At 37.6% G+C, this 25,370-nt stretch overlaps 1 protein-coding gene across 2 annotated transcripts; it reads left to right on the top strand.

Annotated features, from left to right (window-relative positions):
* The first annotated feature begins 2,856 nt into the window (after positions 1–2,856).
* On the top strand, positions 2,857–24,081 carry LOC124211818 (ATP-binding cassette subfamily G member 4). Of its 2 annotated transcripts, XM_046611266.2 has the most exons (11): positions 3,071–3,146; positions 3,383–3,731; positions 10,446–10,563; positions 14,388–14,571; positions 15,403–15,548; positions 15,636–15,874; positions 16,526–16,827; positions 17,981–18,149; positions 18,306–18,562; positions 19,590–19,744; positions 19,837–24,081. In XM_046611266.2, exons 2-11 carry the CDS (start codon positions 3,536–3,538, stop codon positions 20,024–20,026), a joined length of 1,956 nt encoding a protein of 651 aa, XP_046467222.1. In that variant the 5' UTR covers positions 3,071–3,146; positions 3,383–3,535; the 3' UTR covers positions 20,027–24,081. The 2 variants fall into 2 exon arrangements, with proteins under 2 accessions (XP_068989449.1, XP_046467222.1); XM_069133348.1 differs by having other exon boundaries at positions 2,857–3,731.
* Positions 24,082–25,370: the final 1,289 nt, after the last annotated feature.

Genomic DNA, 25,370 nt, shown 5'->3' with positions numbered 1-25,370 from the left:
CGTGCCGATATTAGCAGTGGTAAGTAATTAATACTCTTTATCGACATTAAAATTTCGATCGTGTTAAGTTGCGAGAAGTGAAAGTAAACGTGTTGTTGCAAGTACCAATCATTGATCCGAAACTTGCATTCCGTCACTATTTGTATCCCATTCAATTTTTCAAAATTTCATTTCCACTTTGCGCGCAAAGTGGTTAATTATTAATGTCGAACTGTAACTTTGCACCGTAACGCCACAAGCGATTGGAATCGGTGGCTTGATTAAAATTGCGCTTGTCAGACGAGTGCCATGCGCTCTGTAAAATTGTGGCAACGAATCGTTTCGATCAGAATTTGCTTACCTACTCTTTCGAAACGGATAATTTCGACAAAAGTGATATGTTCAGCAATTGCAGATATCCAACAAATATTGAAGGTATGTTTAAAAGAATCTACTAATGTACGGCAGAATTGAAAATGCGAGTTGCGTTCATTCACGCAAAGGTTTTGCTACAATGGGCAATCCAGGGCAGTCAGTGATACCAAAAGTTAAAAATATAAAAAAATATACTTTTCAAGCGAAATAAGTTACTTTTGAGTAACTAAACAGTTACAAAAACTCTCTGTGCTTCAAGGCATTAACTGCCGTCAGAATATATGAAATGAAAAATGTATAGCTGTTCGTTTTCTAAACAAAATAATCAAATATGGTAAAAATTCATTTCTTTGAAGTCGGTAAGCTAATTATGGCAGCGATTATCATAGAAAGTGATTCGCAGTAATAAAAATGCGGCTGCATAACAGGGCTATTTATACGTGACATCTACACGTTAAAACTCGAATTATTTTTTATTCAGCCCACGAATAATTGCATAGTTTTACACTGAGAATGAGTCGAAATAACTTTTTTATTTGCTGAAGTAACAAAAATTTTGATATGTCAATTTCACGTGGATCATCCAGTACGCAATACATTCAAGAAACAATACGCAATATTCGGGTATTATGCTTTTCGCATGCACAGCGATACAAATGTGAGACTAGGCGTTTCGGTCACAAACTTCAAATGAAAACGAATGGCGATAGAAGTTAAAATCAAAAAAGCAGGAATTTCTATGATTTCTAATTTTAAATTAAGTCAAATGTAAACTCCGATGTGTCTCTTTGAAAGCAATGGGCAAAAATAGTGACAAAACCTGGAAGAAGTGACTTAAGATTACCTCATGGAAAAAAAGTAACTGAAGGTGGATTCAATGATTAACTGACAGCTCAGCAATCAACGTACGACGAATAAATCAATGAAACGATGTAATAGAACGATACGTCGAGAACATCATCTTCACTGTGAGATCATTTGTTCCATTGTTTGTGGTGCACGGTGATTAGTTTAAAAGTATTAATACCTGCAGATTGTAGATACGTAATTTTGCAAAAGTTTTCTGAAAGACGTATCTCTTTTTATTACTTTGTAGTGCACTTACTCGACAGCCAACTGACGATGAGAAAACCGCGGAATTCAGTTGGCTGCGGCGAGTAAGAGATTTTAATTGAATATTATAATTCTTCATCTCGGTTGGTAAAATGTTTTTCATTGTAATAAAAATGTCTCGATTTTTTTCGGTATCAAATTTAAGTTATACCACTTCATGATACGTGTAGGGAGCATTTAGTAAAGTAGTATGCTCATCGGTCATCAAAGATTGAAAAAATCGCTTGGTGTTCACAGCATGTAGCAATCAGTTATCAAAATTCGGCTGCGTTATCGTTTCGTCGTATTTCAGAATGCCATCATCCGTCAGAGATGTCTGTAGCATGTGAGAAAATACCGTCTTGTGTATCGAAACTCGCGCTGTAAAATGATCAGCTTGAAAAAGTGGCTCAAATGAAACGTCGCATCGATATTAAAGTCGTTCTCCAGACATCGGACAATGTTCTCCGTTCTTTGAAGTATTGGAATCTATATTTCCAATGTCTTCGTACGATGAATCGAACAAAGACGCGTAGCATTCGTTTGCTGTTCTATTTTATGTCGCCGCGTACAAAAGAGAACAACAATTTATGAATATCGCATAAGGTAAATGCTTTTCCGATGAATTTTTATGAAGACTGTAGAAATTAGTAGGTTTTATTAATAACAATGGCAATTGTAGCAACAAAATAGGTTACGCTTGGTGCAGCCGCACCGTAGACAAGCCATGGGTACAGAAATAGTCAACGACACCAGCGGCATTCCCTTACCATACCAGCAAACATCACTTCGAAGTCACAACTGTGTGTTAAGCGATTGCTTGAATACCGATGCGCAGGTTGCCTCGATACACGTGGCATTCAACGCAGTATAGCAAAGCAGACACTATGCTGCAGAAATGCCTTGTGATTCACGATTCACAACTGAAGGATCGTCGTGGCTCGGAACAGCTGCTCCGAAATGTCATCCAGCACGTGGGATGCACGGGAACCACATGATGGAATCTAAAAATTAGTGTTTCGTAAGACTATCCAAAGTCAATTCCTCAGCTAACTCCGATGTTTTATCGACTTATACCGTGATCCAAACGACAGACAAACTTCCTCGGACATGGAGGGTGTTCTTTGTCCCCTGAACATTGCTCACGGTTTGTTATGGAATTCTAACAAGCCTCTGGTAACGTTACCACCAGGATCGTCACTCTTCAAGATACAGTCCTTTGATTGCGTAAGCGTGAGATTTGTGTAAATTGAGAATTGTACGTTTCCAAACCAGTTTGACTTAAGTGTCTGTGAAACATTAAAAAACGTTCAACTGGTTGGGGCATAAGAGTGGCCCAATGGACAAAGCGCACCTCGATTACATTCGTTATGCGCATAGGTTTAGAGGTAATTGTATCTTGATGAGGATCGTTGACCTACCTAACAGTTGTCGCTTGTAGACTCGTATGTGGTCCGTATCGACACATGCCAAGGTGCAGAAGCGGACATACGTGCCTAGATTACGGGACACGTGCATGATACCACCGATTTAATATCACTCACCCGGGCGTCTATTATGATTATCAGTGAAGTAGGAAGAAACGCCAGCCTCACTAACTGCAGTCAGTCAGTTAAGCCGCGCTCACGGTCGCGATCAGACGCGGCAGCGCTGCGAAGGAGGGACGGAGGCTTCTAAAAAACATCAGAGATCTCTTGACAGTATCGCCTCTCCCCTGCTTAGGATCACTTTTGTACTTAAACACACGCCGCTTGGCTGTGATAACGGCTCGTACTTTTGACCCTGACACATCGGGCAGGCCTGAAACCGTCTCGTTCCTAAAAAAACGTCTATGAGAGTCCTCTTTCTTTGTGTTTCACTTTGGCCGTAATCGAGTGCTCGTTATGATCGTGGCTAGTATTAAGGTGAAATTGTGATCATTTTCTTTGTCTTCGAGGCATCTGAATCGTTTCTTCCACGCTCTATGGTGGGAAAATGCTTTCTAACTTGTTCGAGTGAAGCGATGCTGTATCTGGACGCTGTGTCGAGGCGAGCGCATGCCTGCGGTGCAGCACGCTGAGATTAAACACGTGTTCGTCGGGGTTAAAAAATGACGCAGAACGATTTCAAGAAACTATCCGAAGCCGTCGGGGGCCTCCGAAGACCAGCTGATTTGCGGCTCGACCTTAACATCAAGCCGAAAAATTCCAGTTCGGAGAGCCCAACGTCCCCAAGGATCAGCAGGTCCATAGACCTAGGATTCACCGACGTCTCCTACGCCGTCAGAACCGGTATTCTTAACAGAGGTACAATCGTCACCCTTAACCCATGTGCCATACCCAACTACCTGTTATATAAGCACCCCCTTTCAGGGCAGATCAATTCTACTTTAAATTCCATTCCGGGATTATCTGTAACGATTCCAAACTTCTTCGTCTTCGTCCATTAGTTTCTAGTCCCACTGATTCATGGTCACTTGAATTGATTTTTAACCACTTTCGAAGCGTCTCTCTTCTTTGTTACTATCAAAAAATTCTGTCCAATTTGCTTAGTTTCGTGTTCCAATTTGTACAAGCTTATCTCGTACTGTTTAAACAGTCGAACAAACATGGAAGTTAGCAGTTCAGCTATCGTCCGGGATCCGGAAATTTGACAACAAATAGACGAGGCTATCGTCTGTACTAATAAATCAAGTCTGGGCATATAAGTTTATGTTTAACTTGACTAGACACTTGTTTGCTTATGAACATTGGGTCAAACGGCTGAGCAAACCTTGATCACAATCCAGCAAGTGGGGTGCACAAGTTTTAGGTTCATTAGTGGTTGCTCAGGCCAAGAACTGAAGTGTTATATTGACACGCGAAAATGTCAACGTATTTAGTGAAAAATATCGCACTCTCTAAGTTGTATCCAGAGCGTACGTGTATCAAGTTGTGGTAGACACTTATCGCTTTGTACAGACCATTTTTTCGACCATACGAAGTCATCCTATCACAAGGAATAGGAAACCGTAATAGGGCTGGAGAACCAAACGTGAACATGAAATGCACGAGTGGACCGCGTGGATCACGAATTCTGTTGAACTGTTGTATAGATTATTCATTTTCAGACGGAATTCATATCCAGCTTTCACCAATTTCTTCATCCGGTAAATTAATTTGTGTTTTAGTTTTACGCGACCTCCTATTATAGCTCATATCTTGAATATATATATATTAGGCTGATTCAAAAAAAACAGCTAATTTTTTTTTTCAAAATCCTCACATAAAAACTTCCGAGAAGGTGTGAAAAGACGCCTGTAAAAAGCAGAGCCCTTAATATTATTATTAAGAGGTCGCGCATCGGGAATTTCTTTTTCCCGTTTAAATAACACAGGAATAAATTTTTTTAAATTTTGCAATTTCGTATTTTTGCAACGGCTCATTGAATTAGCGGACCAAAGCATATTTTTGTAGGAAATTTGACGCTCTACAAAAAAGGTCCTTACAAAGTTTTCGATAGTCACACTCCTTCGAAAGTTATTCGAGGTCAAAGTTGAACTTACAAAAAAATTCAATGTTTTTTTTTTTTTTCGATGATACTATGAATCTTTTCTTATTATTTTGTTATAAAGATATATTTAATAAATATATCTTACTCTAATTGGGCTTTTTCAATCATTAATTTTCCCATCGAGTCAATATAAAGTTACCTTACAAAAATGCGATGTTAAATAATAAACATGTCATCATGGAGAATCCATAACTGATGCACTTGACTATTTAAAAATGTAATTGTTCCGAAATCTATCCTATTTATAACAAAATAATGAGAAAAGATTCATAGTATCTCGAAAAAAAAAAAAACATTGAATTTTTTTGTAAGTTCAACTTTGACCTCGAATAACTTTTGAAGGAGTGTGACTATGAAAAACTTTGTAAGGACTTTTTTTGTAGAGCGTCAAATTTCCTACAAAAATATGCTTTGGTCCGCTAATTCAATAAGCCGTTGCAAAAATACGAAATTGCAAAATTTAAAAAAATTTATTCCTGTGTTATTTAAACGGGAAATAGAAATTCCCGATGCGCGACCTCTTAATAATAATATTAAGGGCTCTGCTTTTTACAGGCGTCTTTTCACACCTTCTCGGAAGTTTTTATGTGAGGATTTTGAAAAAAAAAATTAGCTGTTTTTTTTGAATCAGCCTAATATATATATATATAATATTTTTTATCTGCGTTGAGATTAATTATATGAAACTCTAATTAGATGATTATTTTTATCAAGAATGTCTGCGCGGTGAGGATAACGGAGAGAGTTCTTTACCTGCTGAGTCAATCTCTGGCTCGATCGTTATTCTTTTCCTCAACTTGAAAAGACATCTGATCATTGTTGCTTTTTCAAGTTTGGACAATGCATGACTTTGAAGAATTACAATACCGAAGATTAAAAGATCACAGAAATTGTTCACACTCGAAAATACTTGCCTGCAGATTATAGGAGAAAATATGTAATTTGTTTGTTTTAAAAATAAATAAAAACCGTTTCGTTATCTTGACGCAGATGTTTCGGTAATAGCGATCGGTGATACATGTTTTTGTAACCAGTAAAAGAAACTTTATTTCTCTGCGAATAAATTGAACCTGTTCAGCTTTTATGCTAATTAGCGTGATTGGAATACGAGACTTGGCCTCCGTTCGTTAAATATAGCCAAAAATTTTCTCAACACCGACTACTTTCGTCAAAATTCTAACCGTATTAACGGTTGACTAAATTTTAAGTAATCTTAAAGTTGCAAAATAACGATTTTTTCCGAAGATTCATCATCACCATAACGTTAGGAACTTCAGCCTGATGCATATTTGGGGAAGATTTTTATTGAATGTCAGGGTTACCAATTACATCTCGTCTCAAGTCTGCAATAAATAACCTCGACGTTCAAGAACCGTGCAAACCGTACTGTGGTATATATTGTAAATAAATTGCCGAATCTGCAGTTTTATACTCAATCACTTTGCCACCGAATAACTTTTCACGCATCATTACTGAAACGATTAATTCTGTTAATAAAAGTTCGTTATCGAAATCGCAAGTGAAATTCGTTGAAATCTGTGATGAAACTGCAATAATATAGCTATGAGAATTATTTCAAGCTAATAGCACGTTTTGCATCGAATGACGTTCAAATATGTTGTTACACTTTTGATAAGATTTAAATTAAGATATACCATATCCATATGATATCAAAATTGAGAAAAATAAGAAATCCGGTTTTAGGCAAAATCTCAGTCAAGATCTTCGGTGCTTTGTATCAACGCGTTTCTTTTTCTTTCTTGGTTTTGCTAGTCATTAGCTATCTGTCTCATCTAACGCCCGTTAGACAAGTCGCCGTTTTTTCTTTATTCTAGGAATACTTTTTGTACAAAGCTTGATATTATGTTTGCTTGGTTGGGGGTACATTTCAACTCTATGTGTAAGGATACCAACCATGAACTTGTCCAGGCCTCAAGTGGCATGCCTGACAAGGCCACCCAGTCTGGCAAGCCTCACTGGGTCATTAGATCGTGGCTTGAACAGGTATTACTGATTTATCGGCACCAGGAAATCATTTGAAAAATAGTTCGTAGCACTTACCCTTGTTTCGTAAGACTATAAAATCAAACATCAGCGGATACCATCGAACCACGTTTTACGTAACCGAGGTAAAGTCAATGCTCCGAAAGTCGATACTCCTTGTGAATTTTTTTACGATATAATCGTGCATTGACTGTACATCGGGTGTTTAACCGTAATCACTGACATGGGGTACAGTTGACCACAGAATGGATTTACACGTACAATTTCAAAGTCAGCGTGCTTGAATCAGGGTTGTTTGTGGGAGTAAAATGAAGAATGATTGAAAAAACTTTGGCTTTTCAGAGACTTGCATATCGTTTTACTTCTTTTGCTTCAAGAATTTCTCTCACATCCTCCATCGTTTTTTGTCAAGACTAAGATTGGGGTCTATTTCTGAATTCTTACATTTTATCTCAGAATTTTGTTCAAGTCGTAACTGTGCATAACGTAATGTTGTGTACAGTAATAACGTTCCAAAGTTGGCAGGGGTTTGAGTAACCCCGTGTAAGTAATGTGGATGTTTCCATAGGTGGAAGTAACTAGGGTCAATATGTTTGAGCTCTGTTTAAAAATATAAAAATAGAAAGTACTGAAATTAACGATAAGAAAAAGTTTGGATATCGATACTTATTTCACATCGCTTCGAAATGGTCCTAAAATCTAGTAAATTCGTTCGATTTCACTGGACGATGGCTCATTTTGTTCAGAAGACTTGGTTCTACAAAGTTAATAAAACAGATTTTCTTTCCTTTCAATAGACAATTCAATATTTTCATTTGTTGACCATATTCCTCATCGATTCAATGTTGTAAAATTAAATATTCGACAATGTCAAAATCATTGTAAAAAGTATTTCAGTGTATTTTTAGGAAATAGCCTTTCGAATAAAATGAGCCATTGTAAAGTGACGTAGAACCAACCGACTAGATTTTCAACCATTTTAGAGCGATTTGAAACGAAGCATTTGAATCTATAACCTTTCGTTTACAATTCAAATATTTTTTGTTCTTATATTTTTGAACAGATTTCCGCGGCCTGCGAATAAAATAATTTGATAAATACTCAATGTACGACTATTTCGTAATAAACTTATTTTAAAATTTACTTTTTGGCCAACCAATTTCTTCAACTCGATGTACTAATTAGGACAGAAAGGCGATTATCTTTCTAGGGTTAAATGTAACTGAACATGCTATTCAATTTGATGTCGAAAAATAATTATCAAACAAGTCTCGTCTTTGTCACGTTCAGCAAATCAAAATCCATACGTGATACTTGGTCTCGGCGTCTTCTTGTTGTTTGCGTAAGCGGCCGACAAAGATAAGAAAAATATTGATAAACATTTCAAACAATTCCTGACTTATACGATTACGATTAGCTCTATAGATGTTTGGAGGAATAAACGCGTAAACTAATTTAGCTCCATATGCTTAGATATACTTTCTAGCAACAGAGCAAGTGCGATCTTCTGTGCATAATCTCCAGATAATGTGGTATTTCTGCGCAAGTATGAGTTACCTTGCACACTTTTGGAGAAAAAGGCGAGGCTTAGAGAAACAACGAACATTAAATATGGATTACGTAACTCAGGGTAGTTGTGTAATTGTTCAATTGCATCATAAATCGTAACTTGCTTTTTCTCAGCCAATCTGATTGTCAGCATGAATCTGCAGATGTTTCAACGCTCGCGTATTTTTATTATCATCAAACACAAGCTCCCACATCTTTATATCCTTCTTCGTTAGCTTGTAGTTTTCTTTTGCAAAAATGTTGCAGCCTTTCAGCCGGTATCAACAAAAACCGGGGCTTATTGCTAATCAATTCACGTCGAAGTTTATAACTCTTGAAGTGAATAGTCAATTACATCTTATCGAGCGGATGTATTTGTCGACGTATTGGGTTTTAATGTTTATAAAACTCAGACGCAATTAGATTTTGCGTTCAACTTTGTTGACCTAAAGTTTCAACGAATCCACATTTCTATAATCTATGTGAAACGAGCGATTATTGCTAATTTTTTATATCAAAAGGTCAGTGTCGCCTACTGATTTCGCAATGAAATCTCGTCTCACAACTGAATGAATTCGGTTCAGCATATAATGCGGTGACGCATTTTTCAATCGAACAAAGGTTGAACTACTTATTGCGGGACACAGATCAATTCTATCGTTAGTGTAACAAAAAAACTGATAAAATAAAACAGTTTTAGTTTTCAGTGTTCTGGAATGCGATCACACGTTGACAACCTTACGTTCAATGAAACGTTAAGTAACAGTCCCACATTTAAGAAAACCGCAATCTCAAGAAACAAATTTCATTATACATTGCACACATAGAAAATATTTCTGTGCGAGTTATGTCACTACCAGACAAATAATCTGACTGACGATAGGTATAATCGCGAGATCATAATTTTTTGTTATCACGCCAATACGAGCGAACTGTTTTATCAGACGCTACATTGACCGGAAGCAGAGCGGCCAAATTAGCACTCTTTTAGAAATGTACCTGAACAGCCATCCATCAGCGATGATTCTTCATGTTCTTTGTCATTATTGTTTATATATCACTATGAATGTATAACGCGTGGCTACAGAACTGGACTATAATTTACGTTCTATTTTTATAATATATATCAAGTACGTCGCACTCAGTCACCGTGGATGGCGTTGATATCTGCAGTTGGAGTGCAGGCCGAGGATCCTTTGTTTCATCATGATACAGCGTCGTGTCATTACGCGAGCGATACCCTCTCGACTTGTCAAACATTCTGTACACAATGCGTATGTGCTTTTTTGAATCGTCAAGAAACATTTTAACAAAACTGCGTTGAGAAGAGTATCATTTTTTATAGTTAGTGAAAAGTATGTACTGGTAGAATGGGTAGGGTCACAATAACGGATTGAATATGGTTGGAATTAAAAGAAAATGCGGTATAAGCAATTGTTTGTAACAATGTAATTATAGTGACAATATTGCATTTTTTTTATTATTGCAATATTAAATCTGTCTGCCTAGTTTACTGTACTTTTTCAGTTGAATAAGGCCTTCGCATCAATTTCTCGTTTGACGAACATAAAATTGTCCTAATAGTTACAAGAAAATCTAATACCAGTGACCATGATCAGAAAGAATAGAGTTTTTCGATTACGGTTACAAAACGCAGTTTCATTTTATAACCAGAAATGTATTGTTCAGTTGTAGTAAAAAATGAAGATAGTCCAGGGCTTTATAGTAATCATAACTATAAATTTACCTCAGCGCAATCTTTGGTACCTAACAATAAGTTCTTCCCAACTACAATACAGCAATAATAACGCTCTACCTGGTTCTCGATTCTCCAGATTAAGAAAATTGACAGTTAGACAAAGAAACACACTCCGAGTGTTCACATTCATGATTGTTTTTATTACTTTATTCCACAGGAAGGCGTGAATTGTTGAAAACCGTCAGCGGAAACTTTAAAGCCGGGGAATTAACAGCAATTATGGGACCTTCGGGTGCTGGCAAATCCACCCTCATGGACGTCCTGGCAGGTTTCACGTGAGTGCCAACCACGCAATGCACTTGTAATATCTCTGTCAATCGAGTCCCTTCACTGGTTAATCCGGTACGATTAATAACGCTTTGTGATAGCTTACAATGAAAATGTGAAAATACCTTTGTTACCCTGCGGTATAAAATCGTTGAAATAACAGCGAGTTATTAATTAACTGCGCAATGCAACTGCATTGGTAAACATCTTTGAGAAAATCCTTGACCTCGACATCCTGTTCGCAGTACCCAATTCATTCCATAAAGAGGAATGCGAGAGTATCGTAAATCTTGGTGAAATATTCAGCTTCCATATTTAACGATGCAGTTCTGTTTGAAACGACAACCTGTCGAATCTTCGAAAACACCGTTTCGAAACAGGAATCTTTTGTTAAATTGTCCTTGTCGTTCGTTGCGAGAATTCTTTCTTCGACCCGATTCGGGATTCGGTCAAGAGCAACTTTCCGGGTGTACCTTCGGGCTCTGAAAATTTTCACGCTCTAACGGAATACCGCGAGTTTCTCTGGTGCAATCGCGAGTTCCTCTTTCGCGGGCACGGGTACCAAGCTCAACGTTCTCTTGAACCTAAGTACGGTTGCACCGCGATTGCACCCGACGGTGATGACGAAGTTGGAGCACCGAGGAAGGCGCCTCGTTTCGGTGCGCGTGCACCGAGCGGTATCTAGCATGGCAGGGGCGTAACTAGCCCTTTAGGGGCCCCGGAGCAAGACCCCAAATTGGGCGCCCTGGGTAAATAACGAGACATATTTTTCTGCAGGCTCTCCTCCCGCGTTTCATAAATTTGCCCTCAATAAAACAGTAAGATGTTCGATTTGTGCATTATATTCACGATAAACTAAAATTACCATCTATCCAAAAATATCTTACATTTTTGACTATACAGTCGATATAACTATTAACAGAGTTCTATTGTTAAATTCGTGCTCGTCTATTGTGCACGAAATGGCTGCCGTTGCTAGGCAACTGACAAATTGCTTTATGACTATACCTACAGCCGATATAACTGTTAATAGAGTTGCAATGTTAAATTCGTGATCGTCTATTGTTCACGAAATGACTGCCGTTTCTAGGCGACTGACAAGTCGTTTGATCGGCTAAAATGACGTGCTGGCATCTGGTGGCAAAATAATGAACTATAGCCAAAACTTGCGGAACGCGTCTGAAAATACAGTACGAAAACAAAAGAACGAAACGTCAGAATTAGGAATCCGAATGAAATATGACGAGTTTATTTTTGACCTCCTGTCTTAGGGGCCCCGGGGCATTGCTCCGTTTTTCGCATCCTAGTTTCGCCCCTGTTAAGCTGGTATCCGGAGCCTCAAGGCCGAGTTGTCGACACGTAATGTTGATCGAAAAAAGGCCCCATAGGTCGTTCCGTGCGATTTAATAGGTCTACCTGCACTCGAGGTTCACAGCTGCGCGTGGCTTTCACCTCGGTGCATTTTTATCTTTCGTTTGTTTTACACAAAAATCTCCTCTGTTATGTGCGCTTAATTGTACCGTAGAACGAGATTACGTGGCGACTGATATATGTTTTCGGTAACAAGTTTAGATTGGATGTAATATTTCGTGTTCTATATGGATTTGGACACCGGTGATTTTCTCGATTTTTTCCGTCTTCGAGACGTAAGTGCATAATCGATGTGTCGTTGGGCTTGTTCTTATTTCAGCCAGTGGTAATTCAATCGTAATTTGTTCCAATAACAGCGTAATTGTATAAATGGCTTGTCATTAATTGTATACACGCCAATCGTGAATGACAAGTTTTGGATTGAAAACAAGCCGTCCTTAAAAAACTTCTGGCTGGCGTTGCGAAATTTGCATAAATGGTTGGTACGCTTGGTTCATTGCTATCGTATTGTACATTTGGCCATTTTGTGAATACATTATTTTGAACGTTTCGGGCTGGAATTAAAGACCCGTTTGCGGCAAGGACACATAATTCTCGATTTGTGATTATTCGATTTATCGTCAGATACGAAAGCACGTTGCTATACATTTCCAGGTATCAAGATTAAAAAATACGAGAAACTTGTGAAGTGTCGAAGACAAAATTCCTGAATATCCTAGAATGCATAATGAAATTAGATGTCTTAGGTCTGCATTTTTTCGTAGTTAAACGAACAGTTTTCGGCTCGTCCAATATTTTTCATGGTCCCGCGATCCTTATTATGGTAAGACTGTGCCAATTCTGCAAATATCCCGGAATACTCGATACTTTGCGATATTTTGTTCTCAGATAGAAATCTACTGTTGAAAACGAAAATAGTTTTGGTGGTTAAAGAAATAGTGTTACGTGTTCGTAGTTTCTTACACTAAATTTACTGTCATTCCGTTCATTATATAAACATTGTGTGTAGTACCCACAGCTGTGTGTTTCTCTGGCCGTTGGTGGTTTTGCCATATTCTTTGTGTGGGAATTCGTCAGTATACGCTGAAAATCATAAAATAAATTTTTCTCGTACAACGTTAATAAGTAATTGACAATAAATGAAATCGTAAAAATTTTCGCCGCAATGACCGCTGCGGTTAAAAGCATAAGTATCTGGTCAATAGTGTTCGTGAAGCTCGAGATAAATTCAATTAGTGTATTGTAATTCGTAGTTGCTGATACTAGCATCCGGACTTTGGTTTGCGGTTAGTAAGACTTGGGCTGCTGATATAATATCACGTTTCGGACGCACGCAACTGTACTCACGAGAAATGTTTAGTATTGTATTTGTTCCATACAATCGGACAGGAAGTGTAATTCTACGTATTTGCTCCTCAGAGTTGCTTTAGTATTCGTTTTAAACGAGTCTTCTCACGAAATCCTACTGCTGGCAAAGATTCTTACACACTACTTGCAATCGTTGCTCAGAATGTCTCTTTTCACGCGTGACGAGTAGTTCGTGCCATAATATAAAGACATTTGGGAGTTTGATCAAGTAGTTTTACACCTACTCCGGGATAATTACACTTCGATCTTCAATCCTTGCAAAAATGTTATTCGAAATTGAAAGAAGATATTTTGTAACAATATCGATCATAACAGATTAGAATTGGTTATGAATGAAAGAACTAATTGTCCAGCCTTCTCATCAGAATATCGCCTTTAACAAAGATCAATGAAATACATCATTTTCAAATTAATCGATTAATCAGTATTTTTTGGGTCAATCAATTTCGCCATTAATCGCTTCAATCGGCTGTTTTGAGTAGTTTGTATTTCCGATTGACTGTTTTTCCAATCAATTGCTCAATCGGCCCTTTCAATTAATCGGGATCTACGATTAATCGATTAATCGCACAGCCCTACTTTTGACAAAAATTTAATAAACGTAGACCTCGCAGGCTTATACACCAGGAATTGCATTGCATGGACTACTATTCGTGGTTTATACAAAATTGTTTTAATTTACCGAATCAATAGCAGTTAAAGGATAGAAGACCATGCAGTTGCAGTATTTTTAATTATTCACTAGCAGCAGCCTGTCAATTCATATCTCTGTGAATCACTGATTGCATGTGGAAAAAGAATTTGACATCTGCTAGAACATAATCAGAAAAGAACTTCTGTAGATTGAGCTTGTTGAGAGTAAAACGAAAATAAGAAAAAATGGCACCATACATAATTGTTTCTTACTAGAATATTTAATTAAACGTTCCACACTGCAATTGTCCAAATGCAATCGAAACTCCCGCGGCAATTGCATAAAACGGCTGTTTCTGTTCATCGCTGAGTCTTTGTCAGTCCATTTCCAAGTGACAACACGTTTTTAGCTGCACTTCACAAATTCGAAAACATGCAATTAATGGTTTATGAATTTCAGGACGTCCGCAGTCACGGGACAAGTGACGGTGAATGGCCAGCCAAGGAACTTGGCCACCTTCCGGAGAGCTTCCGCTTACATAATGCAGGAGGACAACATTCAGCCCTTGCTCACCGCCGAAGAGGCGATGCATGTTGCTGCCGAACTCAAGCTCAACCTTTGCAAGCAGGACAAAACCAGGAGGGTAAGTTTCAAAAGAAGAAAGTACCCGAGGGGAACCACACTAGTTTGATTTGTTGTGTCACATAAACATATTGTGCTCATCGGCCATTTCAGGGATAAAAAACCAATCGTGATATTTACTTTAAAAACTTTATTCCTGGAGAATTGCTCAGCAATCTCGTTAAAGTTTTTGTTCAAACTAATTAGACATCATATAATATTAACAAAGGATAATACGCGCAATGGTTTTATCCTCGTGGTTTGCAGGAAAGTTTCTACTTTGTTGGGTCAAAAAATGTTTAGCCAAATTGGCACGGAAAAAAGACGTTGCTAGTGGTTTTTGGTGTACCTAATAAAAGACGTCACAGAAAGAAGGAAATCGGTAGGTCACATTTCGGGTACTTTCCTTGTAAGCGTAAACATTTGCTTCACATGCGGAGACCAATGGAATCGATCGCGAAAATATCTTTGAAAAGTACTTCTAAATTGGAAAAACGCATTTTCAGTGCTATCTAAACGCCAAGAGTACAATTTTGAGACAGTGACAAACATTGATGGGCTGTAATTGAAATGAAATTGTAGTAGGATCAAACTGCGAGATTCTGTGTAGGGCAACGTCCGTCTAATCAGCTACTTCCGTCCCCAATTATCGCATCAATGTCATTACCTATCGTTGTGTAGCATTGCCATTGCGTATAACAATGGCTCCGGCGACTAGGCTTCACACTACTAGATAAGAAATATCGAGTTAATAAGAGAGCTCTAGACATCTTTCAATTTGCTCACGTTCCGCCAAACTACCGATAACGCGTTGAGGTTGAACTCACAATCAGTTCATTTATTTTTCACTAAGGTGGAAAAAATTCTGGTGGCGTTGGGACTCGACGAAGCAAGACATGTCCTGTCAGGTCGCCTGAGCGGCGGTCAGAGAAAAAGGCTTGCAATCGCTCTGGAACTGATCAGCAATCCTCCAGTGATGTTCTTCGACGAGCCCACGAGGTGACTTTCACCAGATATTGGTTTTAACGTGATCGGAGAATTTTAACGCGTGAGCCATCTGACATCGGATGTTCTTCACTATTACAGCGGATTAGACAGCGTCACGTCGAAGCAATGCATTGGTCTTTTGAAAGCCTTGGCAAGGGAAGGTCGAACGGTAATTTGCACCATTCATCAACCGAGTGCACTTCTCTTCGACATGATCGATCATCTTTACGTTGTCGCCCAAGGCTATTGCCTATACACTGGAGGAACGAGCAACATGGTATCCTACCTGGCAGAACAAGGCCTTTGTTGTCCCGAATATCACAATCCAGCTGATTTTAGTGAGTAAAGTTTGAAGTATTTCTTGATACTCTTTGCGATACGTTATGTACATGGTCGTCCCGCTACTTTCAATGGTTGAAAAATAACTGCATGAGAGAAAGACTGTCAACTTTCGGAGACCTTGCGCTTAACGCGATACCTTACGAATGAGTCCTTCTTGACTGACGTTAATCATCAGAAGCAATGGTAAAATATCGCAGGCTTAAGTGATCGACTGCGCATGTGTTAAATAATTGAATTGTATTGGTCGGCAATATCGTACTCTGGCAATATTTTCGTTTACGAGACAAGGGTGCCAACTTAAACGAAACGCGACACTAGATGTCAAACTCTCCCGCATCAAGCGGTAAATTAAAATTATACCGTTACGTTGACTCGCAGGGGTCATCAGTTATCTACAAGTTGCTTGATAATGAAAGTTTCCCATGCTTCCACAAAAATTCTCTTTACCTAAATGATCCCCATAAGTCACGTTGGACAAATAAAGCTTGATGCGGTCAGTTGGCATGAAAAGACGTCACATCTTGCGCATGCACAATCGGATTGCCAACTTTCGCCATTTTCTATCGGTATAACCTATTTTGAAAAGAAATTGAAACTTGATAAACATCTTGAAACTTATTGGGTTAATTTTGTTTATCTTCAACCAGTCCTAGAAGTCAGTGCTGGTGATTATGGAAATTTCGTGCCGTTGCTGTCCAGAGGAATTAAAAATGGAAGCAGCAATAAATGGAGATCCCCAGCTATCGGCGGTCTTTCGAAAATCGAAGAAATGATTGCCTCCGGTCTTACGACGCCGGTTCGCGCCCCCAGGTTACCTCCCACTCCTATCCTTCACATGGACAAACCGGAGAAGGACTATCATCAAATTACCGGAGAGTATGCAACCAGTTTTTGGAAGCAATTGTACGTCCTTCTCAAGAGAAACGTCATCAGGCTCTCCAGAGACAAGGTATTCAATGTATAACGCTCGATTACGTAAAAATAACATCCTACGAGATACTAATTAGAACGGTCAATATTGTCAAGTCAGTGTTACAACCTTTCACAGATAACAGTTGTCAATCAATCAAGTCGCAAAAAATTATCATGACTACTCTCTAATTAGTATGAATATATGATAGGAATCTAACTATAGAGCCTATTTGTCGTCAAGTTTTTTAGAATTTATTCCGCCTCCTTATTTGTTCAACTGAGAAGGGTCCAAGCTACGATTTCTTTCAAATCCTTATCAATTCAAGGTTGAAAAATAAAATGATAATTGAATTTTAGTGCTTTTTAGTGAGTGTTATGTGAGGTGAACTCGGTAATTGATTAGATCATTTAAGTCTGATTTTTTTCATAATTTTAAATTCAATTAGATATAAATGTCAGTATCACGTGATCTGCCAAAGCCGCAACCTAGTCAGAATAAATTTGGGTTGAAAATTAATCGTTTGAATGGAACTCATTTTCATCGCCATTAACGATTAAACTGAGTAGGAATCGAGGGGTCAATGGCATATTATAAAATCAAGCGATTTTTACTTTCCGCCCGAATTTATCATTATATAATCGACAGATATTTTTCCATCGTCTTTGTATCTTCTCGTCACAAATTTTCCAACGCGTATCCTATCGAGCATTCAGTTCGAATTAAACGTCAATTTGTAGATACAAATATGACATGCGACCATCTGCTCTAGTCTCTCTGTGAGATAGTATACTACGACAGTTATTAAGAGTCTTAATGAAGACTTGCCGGTTATCTGATAATGAATTCGGCGAATTTAGCCGAGTGATCAAAACATCTGTTTAAATTACAGTGATAACTATGAATAGGCGTTGTGATAAACTTATTGTTGCTCAATCGACGGGAGATTAAGAATTTTTATTCTAATCAGTTTTCGATTTGAAGAGAGACTCCAAGAGGGGCTGATAACGAACTAAATTGCTGCTCTACCCTGCTTGTCAGAATTGATGTTCGTTGAACACCATTCTTTCGATACTGATCTGGTAGCGATAGCGTGAAAATATACTGAACTATTTTGAATGTATTTATGATGCCACTTATTGAATGTCTCCACCATGATTTCGTGGAACATTGATGAAAACCTATTCCTCAGTTTCTGACGTTCACGCGGATATCTATGCATCTATTGATAGCACTTCTCGTTGGCACCCTCTATTATCAAATTGGCCAGGATGCAGCCTATGTGTTCGACAACTTCAATCTGCTTTTCTTCAGCATCATGTTCCTCATGTTCAGTGCGTTCAACTCAACAATTATCACATGTGAGTCTGATCCAAAATTTGAAAGAAATACAAAATATGTTTCCGAACCGTATTCATCAGTTCCGTGCTGAAAGGTTTCATAACGCGCCGTTCATTGGGTTCGATAATTCTTCGAGTTGTTCTGCGGTTCGCTGCTAACTATTATTATGATTACAGTCCCATCGGAACTTCCAATCGTGATGAGGGAACACTTCAACAGATGGTACAAGCTCCGGTCCTTCTATTTAGCGAACAAGTTGGCTGACTTTCCAGTACAAATCGTTGCTGCATCAACGTTTACGCTGGTAGTTTTTTTCATGAGTGGCCAACTACCCGAAATCCGAAGATTGCTACTGTACGTAACGATGTGCATCGTCGTTAGTTTTGTCGCACAAACCGTTGGGCTGATACTCGGCATAGGGATGGATATTCGCGTGAGTGTTTTCCCCCAATTCTTTAATTGTTTCGTTATTACCTCGTTTGAGAATAAATCAAAGTTTGCACATCCGAGAGAAAACGCTTCACGAATGTCTGTGGAGAGCATTTCGTGGACGTGAAAATTCTACTCGACGAACCTAACGGCGCAGCTGCTAGTGAAAGCGGACTTGAAATATTACGTTCTTATAAACTTTTTATGTCATGCCACTGCCTACCATTTCTATATATATTACACGCATGCCAAACCGGCTTAGCTATATACATTCGTTCAAACGAGTATGCATACGATACCGGTAGGCGGCTGAAGAATTGGGTAAGTTTTGGAAATTTATATCACGACAGCCAGTAACTTAATTGAGCAAAAAGTTAGTTGGAATTCCTTGGAACCACTATTATTAACAATAGCGTCAATCAATTCACTCTGTGAAATGTTTTACGGTGTTCTTAATATTTCAAGAACGGTTCACCCGATTTTCCTCACATTTGGCTACGGTATTCCTGAAAAGGTTATCCGCTTTGCCATGATGCAACTTTTTTTAACTGTTATATGTTCACTATTTATTACATAAGCGAGCTGCGCAAAATCAAATTTCAACCTCAAACTGTCGCTGTTTGAGAAAAAAAAAAAACAAAATCAGATTCTGACAAAGAGAATTAACTATCCAAGAATACTTACTGTCTTCAAAGTTCAAGAAAATCGGTTGGATATTTTTGAGATATCGTAGTGACCGTAAAAGATGTCATAGAGGAAAATGATTGACGTTGCTGTCAATAACAATATTTCCTATAAATTGATTTCAATAAAAAAATACAGAAGGCAAGCCTAATACATATATTTTTGAATAAAACGAACCCCGATCAAATGTAATAATCAATTTTCGAGTTACAAATTCCCACGATTTACCCGATTTTCAACCTTCTTCTTGTATGTACCTCTTTAACAATCATTGCCGCATACATAATCGCAAAGTGCGGATACTGAATTTCAGGCTACCAACATCTGTATGTTGAAATTGATTTCAGAACGGTGTGATTTTCGGCCCACTGGTGATATTGCCTTTCATGATATTCAGTGGATTCTTTGTTCACATCAATGACGCTCATCCCTACATGCAGTGGCTCTTTCACATCTCTTTCCTTAAATATGGCTTCGAAGGTGTCATGGTTGCAATTTATGGGTGAGTAATCGTAAGAAGACATCGCCATTGAATACAAGTTGCGACTTTTGAACAATTTTCACTTTTATTGTTTCGGTTTCATGTATTTGCAGATACGATCGGCCGAAGTTGGATTGCTCGGTAGTCTATTGCCACTACAAATACCCTAGACAGCTTTTGAAGGAGGTCGATATGACCGAGGCCGAATATTGGAGCAGTATTTCCATCCTCATCGGACTTTACTTTGCCCTTGAAGTAATAGCGTACATAGCTCTGCGAATTAGGCTAAAGCACCGACGGTGATTACGGACTATATTCAGGATAAAAACATACGTCGTGAATTGGGACCAAGTCTTAAAGTCAAGATTTACTCTTGTCTGATCTCTATCGCATAGCTGGAAAGTTATCAAGTACCCGATTGTAGTATTCGTGGCTGGGCAATTTTCTAATATGCGAAAATATGTTTCATAGATATTCCAAATGTACAGAGTCAAAATGTCGAAAGGTCAACGTATGGCAGGTTAAAATATAGAACAGTCGGAATTAATAAGAATATAGCAGGGCAGAACATAGATTCGTCAGTATTCTATATTGTGAATCTTAAATTTTCAGATGTTTCGACATTGTACCCTCTATACGGTGAACGAAGCGAAATTTTTTTCACCTTTACACTATAAATTTACTTATAACTAAAGTTGCCTTCTTCGCAGCATTTATGCTTATAAAATTAACCCTAGAACGGTAACATTATTTTTCTTTTTTTTTTTTCTTTGTCTATTTCAGTAACGGAGGGTGAAAAAACGCCCCAATCTTGTAAATTCCATCCCTCGGGTACGTCATATCGTTAAGGACCCTGCGAGGTCTCATTTACTTCGTTTTTTTAATAAAGCTTACGTAAGTTCCAAAAAAGTGGTCAAAAATTGATGAGCCTCGAAACAAAAATGTAAGTTGTTCTTTAGCGATGTGAAATTTCAACTCGCGTAGAATGTTTTTTCACCCCCCGTTAGCGTTCTAGGGTTATCAACTTCGACTTGCGATTTTATTTGCATCCTAGCAGTATTTGTAGTATGAATCGAAAGAACGTTTATTTGTAAAGGTCGAATTGGTGTTTCGTAAAACGACGCATCATATCGATTCTGTGTACTGATATACCTCTTTTACGAAGTACGTAAACGTAGTCAAGAATGTAGGCATAAATGTACGATTGGCGCATTTGTACGTAAATATACACCATGTGTTCGATCGTTAGCAGTTCGAGTTAACGATGTTACGAGATACAAGAATCTTTGTTCGGCTGGATTATTTTCGGGCCATCCTTATTTTCGTGTGCAAATTTCTGAGCCAAATGATCAAGAAATATTTGCGCATACAACCTATGCTACATTTTTTTACTCTGTATAGTTTTTTGTTTTTTCTTTTTATACTCTAATTTCTCTTCTTTCATCTCGCACGCAATCGGCACGCCGGAAAACTGTCAGGCCAACAAGATCTAGTCATTTCGTAAACGTAGAACTAGCTTAGGGGTTAACGCCGCTGTTTTGAATTATTGTCTTAAAAAATACAGTAGACAGCTAAATGATGTATACTTTCTGCGTGTACCGCAGGGCATTCAAACTCCAAAAAGCATTTGCTCAACTTTATTTACTTATTACATACGTTGCCATCGTCGAAATATGAATGTACATACGTTTTTGTTTTATAATATACATATAATATACGTTATTACACTATCGTTCTAGGTTAGTTAAAGTATAGTGGCTCTCTCTCTCTCATTTCGGCGTTGGCACGTTTCTTATCAACATAAAACTAGTACCTAATAAATCAACAGAAAGGTAACCAGAAGTCAAGATAATCAATTGTTATCTTTTATACATGTGTAAATACATTAGCACAAGCCACTTGGGTCGAATATATATTAATAATTATTGGCCAGTTATAATGTCGAAGGAAGAATCTGCATTAGTCGTCATTATGAAAATATACCGTGAGTTTTCTTAACAGCAAAACGACCCGTGCGCCTGAGACAGGCAACCAGAGTTACACCTCATGTTCTTTGTCAGTCTAAACATGCACTGTAACTCCGATTGCCTGCCTCAGGCGCACGCATCCTTTAGCTGTTAGGAAAATGCATAGCGAAGAGCTCACGTTGTCGAAAGATGACTGTATGTACCAGGTTATTTCGTAAAAATGATCTGGAGGCAATTTAATGTAGGCTGAATCCGCTTGCATTTATGCAATTCAGGATAGATTTAACCGTTTGATATTTGCTTCATGGTTAATGATGAAAGAGAGTGAGAAATCGGCCAATTGTGAGAAATGAACGAATCTCGATCGGTAAATGTACTCGCAGTTGCCGAAATGCAGGCGCGTTTCGTAAAAATACAAACTAAATTGTATAATTGTGGCCGGATTCACCCTGTGATCCATACTCGCAGACAAACTTTAAGTAATTTAAAATGATGAAAGGTTCGTACGTACGTATTATATTATACTTCTCGGGGTGAAAAGTATGTTTGTAGATCCTTTGTGATGTTTAAATGGCAGGGGATGTGTATACATTATCGTACACGGGCATGATTAGCAATTATCGGTAAACGACACGGAGCCAAACTTTTGATTTTTTGCAATTTTGATCTCTTGTAGTATGTACTAGAATATAAAAATCCTCACAAGTTTCAGAACTCTGAGCTCTCATGATTTAACAACATGACGTTGATCAATATTTTATTGTTAAACAAAGTGATTTTTACATTCTAATTATTATCGTATATTTGTGGAGGAAACAAATATGATCCGAGATTTTTTCAATGTAGACCTATCTGTTCTTTTCACAAAAAAAAGAAAACATATTTTTTTTTCGATATTCTCCAAATTTTATCTCAAATTTGAAATTTTTTTATCTAAAAGCTTGCATTCTTCTGCACGGAAAACTCTTTTTTAGGTAGGTGCTGAAATGCGATCATGGCGTCAGCTAAATAACATATTTTTTGTGTCAGCAAAATATGTTTATTTAATTTGAATTCGCATCGACGTATATTTCTACAGATGTAAATAAAATGGAAATATATAACAAATCACAAATGACTGTAAATAAAAATATTTCGCTGAAACAGAACAATGTTATACTTAAGAAAATAATTATAGCTCCGCTACGATCTCACTTCCAATATTTTTTAATGATTTTTTTTTTTCGTTGCTGTGAAAATCAACTTGTTTTTTACGGTTTCTGAGGATTCAGCCTCGACGGATTCCATAATCGGAGAGTTCGGAATCTGCTACATCGAATACACATTGAATCCTATTTTTTCCAGAGCAATTAAGTTACGATAAAATTTGGAATATGAGAATCAATGTGTTAAAAATTTCAAAAATTGAGCAGCGTGTTTTTTTAATCCTTAAAAAGTGAAATTGAGGTCTAAAACCTTTGAAATTGATACAAGTAACGACATCTGCCGGTAGTAGACAAGTGTGATAAAAATCATTAGAAATGTTGAAAAACCCTTCAACAAACATTAAACAATCGGTTAGAAGTCTTAAAACACCCATATGTCTTGTACAACTAGGTTTTACAGCGTGGGGTAATGAGTTACCCCATGTACCCGCTAAGAGTTAAAACAGTAAGAACTAGAGTTATAAAACTTGCTAGTTTTTTGCACCTTATTGTTAGTACATATAACACGATATCAAGTTGACCGAAAAATTGAAATTTCAGCCTCGGGTTGTTTACAGATACATGGTGGTATGGACTATATATGCAAAGCGAAGGCCGTGGGTCAATGTGATTACTTCAAAAGCGAAGTGAAGGGTAAAGTATTATTGGGTATTAAGTATTATTAAGAGATTCTGAGCAGGTACTTCAATGATCGGGTTTAAACTATTGAGTAGTGATTGTTTGAGTAATGATTTGTTGAGTTACGCAGAAAAGAGATCGTGATGAAATGATGGGAAACAAGCAAGATCCTCAATGGTTCAATTTTAACAAAAGAGAAATTTTTGTAAACACTACGAATAAATGTATTTAAGTAGACACGATAAACAGTCTGACTTTTTTCAGATTAAATCCATCGGTAAATATAAGTATTGGAATACGAAATACAAGCTTATCGTCAAGTTGAATATGAAAAAACGTTTATTTGTACTTTTGATCGCATGCAGCGAGTCCATATACAAAAACTTATCTATTGTAAACCTTGACACTGTAAAACATAGATAGAGATTGTTTATGGAAGCAATCTTTTTTTTTCTGTTCGTTAGGCCAAGTTTTACAGAAGCGTTTCGGTAGGTACTCATATTTGATGCTAATTTCCAAAATATTGTAATATTTTTAAAAAGAAAGAAAGAGCGCTGCCATATATGTACATCTCGTAGTACAAATACTTTATTATCAGAACGCAACATTCTTCCCCAAATGAGATAATTTATATTCTAGTGATACTTATTTCTAAAAAATTCTGTCGCGGCATTACTAATTACATATACATTACGGTACGGTTCCGGTTTCATTATGAAATGAATCTGACACTAAATGGAATTCTTTTGCTTAACCTCATTTTGAAACAATTAGCCTGTGACCGTTGTCCTGTTGGCTGCAAATCAATGACTATTAGAAATAGAATCTAGTAAGTTTTCATGCGTCTAATGTATAGCCATGTAAACTTGAATAATCATGAGGAACAAAAAATATCAAAGTGCTGAGACAACCAATAAAACTAATGTGAAATGGTATCAAAGTGCAAAAGAATTCTCAGAACAAGCGTACTTATTATCAGACGAACTGAAAAATTACAATCCGAGGCCTATTGAGGTCAAGGTTAATATAAATCTTTTTTTACACGATAAACGCCGTCCGATATTAAGCATCTACTGAATTCTTCAAATTCACCAGTTTTTCAAATTTACATCTTTCAACAAAAATTCTCTCGTAGATTAATGATTTGCACACCCGCATCTCATTTATTAGACGGCATTGCCGTCTTACGGGCTTCTCATCGGAAGCAAAGGATTCAAAAAGGGTAAACATAACATCTACACACTACAGTCTCCTTACATCGTGCATGCAGAGAAGAAATTCTTACACATTAAGCATCTACATTTGAACTAATCACTGTTTAACACAATCCTTGGTAAGCTTCAAAATTCGTTTAATGTACACGTGAGATCAAAATTGGATTTATCATTCTGATATTCCAGTTGTTCCAAGAACTTTAGTTTTGGTTACCGAATTACTGATTCTTACGCTACTGGATATTTCTTTTGAGTTTCCATTGCCACCGAAAAAGAATATGTTAAAGATCAACAGTTGCTTTATTTTTTGTGCAATAGATAAGGAAACAAGATTTGCTCGATTCTGTGCATCAGTAACCAAGAATTTCCGCTATATGTACTGCAAAATAAATATCTTCATTACGAGGCGAAGCAGGGAATCTGAAATCGAATTGAATATTGATTAAGTATGCATAGGAAAAAATTCTTATTACAGTATAAATTCGTTTACAAGGGAAAACTTTTAGATTCGGACCACAATCAAAATGTGTTATTTGTCATAGTTCTGTCGTTAGGCGCCAGGTGGCGTAACGCAACCTAGAGCGGATTTCTCTACGGCGCGAAAGCAAAGACCAGAGCATGCCGAGCTTTCACTACGCCACGA

This window comes from Neodiprion pinetum, chromosome 2, assembly GCF_021155775.2.
Source record: "Neodiprion pinetum isolate iyNeoPine1 chromosome 2, iyNeoPine1.2, whole genome shotgun sequence".
In the NCBI taxonomy this organism is placed as follows: Eukaryota; Metazoa; Arthropoda; class Insecta; order Hymenoptera; family Diprionidae; genus Neodiprion; species Neodiprion pinetum.
Note: the sequence above shows the minus strand (reverse complement) of the source record. Positions and strands in the feature narration are given on the sequence as shown.

Excerpts from the sequence above, each read along its gene's own strand:
- LOC124211818 (XM_069133348.1), top strand. The coding sequence starts at position 3,536 with ATGACGCAGAACGATTTCAAGAAACTATCCGAAGCCGTCGGGGGCCTC. Across the intron at positions 10,564-14,387 it reads GACGTCCTGGCAGGTTTCAC|GACGTCCGCAGTCACGGGAC; the intron begins GTGAGTGCCAAC and ends TATGAATTTCAG. Across the intron at positions 15,549-15,635 it reads TTCTTCGACGAGCCCACGAG|CGGATTAGACAGCGTCACGT; the intron begins GTGACTTTCACC and ends TCACTATTACAG.